Source organism: Bombus impatiens, unplaced genomic scaffold (assembly GCF_000188095.3).
Source record: "Bombus impatiens unplaced genomic scaffold, BIMP_2.2 scf_0198, whole genome shotgun sequence".
Lineage (NCBI taxonomy): Eukaryota > Metazoa > Arthropoda > Insecta > Hymenoptera > Apidae > Bombus > Bombus impatiens.
In genome coordinates this window covers 85,525-90,302 of record NT_176617.1, presented here as the reverse complement: position 1 = coordinate 90,302, position 4,778 = coordinate 85,525, and the positions used below count along the sequence as shown (strand labels likewise).

Here is a 4,778-nt window from a genome sequence, read left to right as displayed (position 1 = left end):
GTATAAAAGGGTAGTATAGAATAATGTTCTATGCCATATATTATGGCATTTTTAGTTACAAAATATTTAAAAAAGAAAAGATACATACAACCAACGTTGACATAGGTAAAATTTTTAAATCGTTCTAAATTAAATTTTGAAGAATAATTGACTTACCAATCGCAGTACACACGCCCAAGATCCTTGTCAACGTTGACAGATGAGTGCCAGTACTTCTAACGTATGTAGACATACCGCCAGGTTCCGAAGAGACGTTAAAATCCTTCATGTGCGACACCATATGATAAACAATAAATTTATCAATTTGTTATAGTATACAATGTAAAAAACACTCGTGAATAAATAGAAAGGAATTTAAAAACATTTAATATATAATAAACAACGCGCTATATGATTATCAATTTCAATACGCTATGCATTACATCCATCCTCTTTCGGAGACCACGCACAACTGAAAGCATAAGTCCTTTCAGAGAAAGCTTTTGCTGTCCCCGCGCTGTACTTCACACATGCGCAGTTTGCATTTTATCCGAATTTTTCTCCAGCGCACATACTTCTCAAATTAAATATGATATAAAACTAATGTTGAATGTAATATATAAATTTCATATAACGGAAGTATACGGTTTATCAAAATTTATGTTAATACTTTATATGAATATCAAATTAATCAAAATATAAACTTGATAACCAAATGAAATAACATGGACAATGAACTAAAATAAAGTTTAAAAACAATATTATTATTTTTGAAGATAAAGTTATTTTTAAATGATGAAATTAAAAATATGAAGTATTATCGAGCTTAAAATTTGTGTTACATATGACATGTGTATGAAATGTAAATACATTTAAACATATTAATTATTATATATTTACAATAAGCACGTCCAATACAGATATGTGCATTACAAAAATATATTCACCTGCGCACTTAAGCGTGTGCATCAATCAAATAACACATAGAACTGAGTGAGGTAGAGATAGTTACAACAATATGTTCGCTTCTGAAACAACAGGAGTATTTAAAATATACATTTTTAAAATTGGAACACTAACTCGTATCATTTTTAATACAGTGTTTAAATATTCTTTCTGTTTATGGTGCAAACACTTCTTACAATTAGAGCACATTTTAATACTGTAATACAATAAGATTTCTTATTATTATATAACAATAACGATATATTTATATATCATATAAAATGTTACTTTTTACATCACTTAGATTATAAATGTTATCTGAACTTTTAAATCATCAATTTTAGCTCAATTGTCAATAAAAAATAAATAGAATTTTTATCGTACATGATTTTTATATCACAAACGCAATCACGAATGTCTGCTTTAAATGTATAAATGGTAAGTAACATTCCTTCAGTTACGTCAGCCGCATTTTACCGGATTATTATTTGTGTAAAACAATGAAACACAATTTTAATTAATAGAGATAAAAATAATTTTATGAGATCAATTTTTGTAACTAACATAATTAGTTGTAATTCATTGCAGTTTTGTTTTTGATTGGCTTCTTTTTTCTGTTTTTGCTACTCCCAGCATTCTCCGAACTTGTAGTAGGCGCACTTAACTTAGGAGATTGTCCAGGAATTATATGTTTTCCTTGAATTTCTAAACCTTCGTGATTATTATTATGAATAGTTTGTACTGGTGGAGTAGATCGAAAAATAGGACTTAAAGGTTTCCTGTTACGTGATACTGGTACCGATGATGATGTTAAAGATCTAAAATTATAAAAATAATATGAAAGATATTCTTCATAGATAAAAAGAAGTTTAATGCTTTCATCATACCTATTTTTGCTACTCGAAAATCGTGTCGTGTCGAGTGGAGCAAGCTTTATATTTTTTGGCCACACAGCAGGAGAAACAGGAGCATGCCAAGCAGAAATTTTAGCTGAAGTTGAATTTTTTCCCGAATTTTTAAAATAATTAATATTTTTACTTGAGCCTAATACAAAATAATATTCACACATAATGCTAAAAATATTTTTAACATTCCATATGTAATACATAATATTAAAAAAAAGTATGACATGCCTTGAAAGGAAGAAACATCTAGAGACTGTGCCATAAACTTGATTGGAGTAGTTTTTACGGTAGAAAAGCTTTCTCTGGTTGATAAAACATAAGGCACAGGACTAACTACAACCTTTTCATTAAAAACAGTTCCAAGTTTATTTCTACTAGTGTGTGGCCTTAAAAGCTTATCTTCCATAGTAGATTCATCCTTCTGATTTCTTATTTTGTCATTATTCATAGGATTATCATGTTTTCTATAAGTTGATAAATAATTAACATTTTGAATTTCTGTTTTTGTTTCATTATTCTAAAATACAGTCTATACGTACTTCTGAATTTCTTGTGTATATGTTTGACCACTTTCTTTTCTCATAGGTAAGGTATAATCTTCTCTTCCTTTACTATTACTATTTGAAAATCTACCTTCGAGAGATATTGTTTCCTCAAAACAATTTACCTTTATACTTTTTGCAGAACTTTTATTACTGTGAATAGTAGCTGTATGTATTTGTAAAACATCATTGAAATCATCATATAATGAATCAATTTCATTTCCTTTATTTGGAAACAGCTTGGATATTACATATTCATAAAGCATATCAAATATCTCATCTTGCGATGTTTTCTGTAATCTTTGCTTAGATGAATTTTTCCTTTTCTACAAATAATATATGTATATAGTCTTTTCAAAGATTGAATTTTTTTACTAAATAATTTTCTTTCTAGGGACAAAGGAATTTTTAATGACAAGTATTGTTATTTTTAAGTCTATTAGGTTATTTTAATAACATGTAAAATATTCGGTACCTTTAATGAAGTACTATGTTCTGGAAATACCTCCTCATTATTAGAATCAAAATTATTCTTTATCTGACTATAATTTACGTTCAAATCTTGATAGTTACTTTTAGGTGAAAGAAACGGATTCTTCCCAACTATTCTTAAATGAGGTATTTGCATTCTCCATTGTATACATTCTTCCAAAACAGATGTTTGAGTTACTTGATTACCATCTTCATACAATGTACTTTCGATAGCTTCCCACTGTTCCATAGCTTTCTTCGTTGCAATATTTTCAATTTCTGAAGAACAGGATATATCTGTTGCAGTACTATTTCTATCCCAAGTTGATACATTGTCATCAACATCTTTCCAAGTTTTCTTCTTTTGTAAACTTGGTAATTGAAAATAATCACTTGATTTATTTTGATTATCTCGAGAATTATTCACTCTTGGTAAAATTTCAGAAGTTCTTATATTTTGTAGTAATCTATAGAAAATAATGTTTGAAATTCTTTCACAATAAATTATATATAACATAGAAATTTAAAAATAAAAGTAATTTACAAATTATGTTTATATGTAAACATTTAGGTAAAATGAATAGAATGTTATTACAAAACATACGTGTTACGTTTAAGTTTCCTTTTATGCATTTCATGCTTCTTAAAACGGGTCTTTAATCAACTGAAGTTACTTTTAATCATTTATCTGGAAATCTTTTCGTCGTACTTATTACACGAAACCTACACTGACCACGGTAATTTTATTGATTATTTCCTTAAAAGAAGATCTTTGGTTTAAACCTTTAATTTGAAGCATTCTACCGCCATCATATTATGAATGATTTATTATTTTCTTTGAATAATTAAAAAAACACAACTTTACCATGAGGTAACATCTGATGGATTAAAATTTATGATTCGTCGCACAGTTTAGGTATATCTTATTTACTTTCGTATAACATATATTCTAGTTCTAAATAGCATATTCACTATTGGTCAATAAATGAAATGATACATTTTTCTATAAATTTAGTATGAAAGACATTGTATCGTGTTGATATCGTGTTTAGGATTATATAAGTAATTACTGTAAAATGTATAATAATATTCTAATGTATAAAATCGAAAATAAAACTAATTTGTAATATTACGCTATTGTATGAACTCGCTTTTGACATAACTGCGTGAAGTTTGCTTCGACGAATGTATTTAGTTAGAAATATCCCGTATGGACCGAGGGTGAAACCTAAATTAACTTATATAATCATGTATAAGATATATCGCTTATATGTGTATGTTTATTGTTTTCCTTCAGATTATAGACTTTCTACAGCTTATGATATATATATCTTGCTTATAAACTATTGTAACACGGTGCATCTATGAACTTTTGTAAACTGTTATATATAAATAATAAATCTAAATATAAATAATAATATATTAGTATATAAACAATAATGTATGTTATATATAAGTAGTACAGTATAACTTAAAATCGTAAATGATGCAAGTTATAATGTGTGTAGCCGTTCCATTGCGTGGATTATTACAAGACCCATGTGCTTCCCACCTGAACGTACAGGTAGCCAAGGTCATAAAAGCCTCGTGTTCTGCCATGCTCATCGCTGATTGCGAAGCTGTCTCCAAAATGTTATAAATACAGGTTCTAATTAAACAAAAGGGAATTCGACTTTACAATGGAGAAGACTAGAAAGACTCTTACTATTCTCGGTTCACTGAACTTTTCTAATCTCTGCAAAGAAGATCTCGTACTCAAGTTCTTAGAATAAACCACCGCGTTTAAAAGTATTGACTGTTTTCAATTCTCGCGCATTTCGCTTCACAACTAGCACCAACCCACTCGTCTTATCCCTAAAACTGCAAGGTAAAACATAACAGTAATAATTACTTCTTTTACCGTATATAACCTCTACAAGACCGTTTAAATATACTG

General features: G+C 28.4%; 1 protein-coding gene across 2 annotated transcripts; it reads right to left on the bottom strand.

The window, feature by feature from the left end:
- Positions 1-850: 850 nt before the first annotated feature.
- On the bottom strand, positions 851-4,115 carry LOC100747555. Of its 2 annotated transcripts, XM_003487748.4 has the most exons (7): positions 3,708-4,115; positions 3,447-3,599; positions 2,847-3,309; positions 2,369-2,697; positions 2,058-2,293; positions 1,812-1,968; positions 851-1,742 (listed from the first exon to the last, which is right to left on the bottom strand). In XM_003487748.4, exons 2-7 carry the CDS (start codon positions 3,473-3,475, stop codon positions 1,493-1,495), a joined length of 1,464 nt encoding a protein of 487 aa, XP_003487796.1. In that variant the 5' UTR covers positions 3,476-3,599; positions 3,708-4,115; the 3' UTR covers positions 851-1,492. The 2 variants fall into 2 exon arrangements, with proteins under 2 accessions (XP_003487796.1, XP_033175533.1); XM_033319642.1 differs by having other exon boundaries at positions 3,447-4,115.
- Between the last annotated feature and the right edge of the window lie 663 nt (positions 4,116-4,778).

What these genes read in the sequence shown, in the direction of transcription:
- LOC100747555 (XM_033319642.1), bottom strand. Translation starts at nt 3,475, where the DNA reads ATGCATAAAAGGAAACTTAAACGTAACAC. An exon ending in AACATAGTACTTCATTAAAG is followed by an intron (nt 2,698 to 2,846) that starts GTACCGAATATT and finishes TATTATTTGTAG; the next exon opens with AAAAGGAAAAATTCATCTAA. An exon ending in TATACACAAGAAATTCAGAA is followed by an intron (nt 2,294 to 2,368) that starts GTACGTATAGAC and finishes ATCAACTTATAG; the next exon opens with AAAACATGATAATCCTATGA.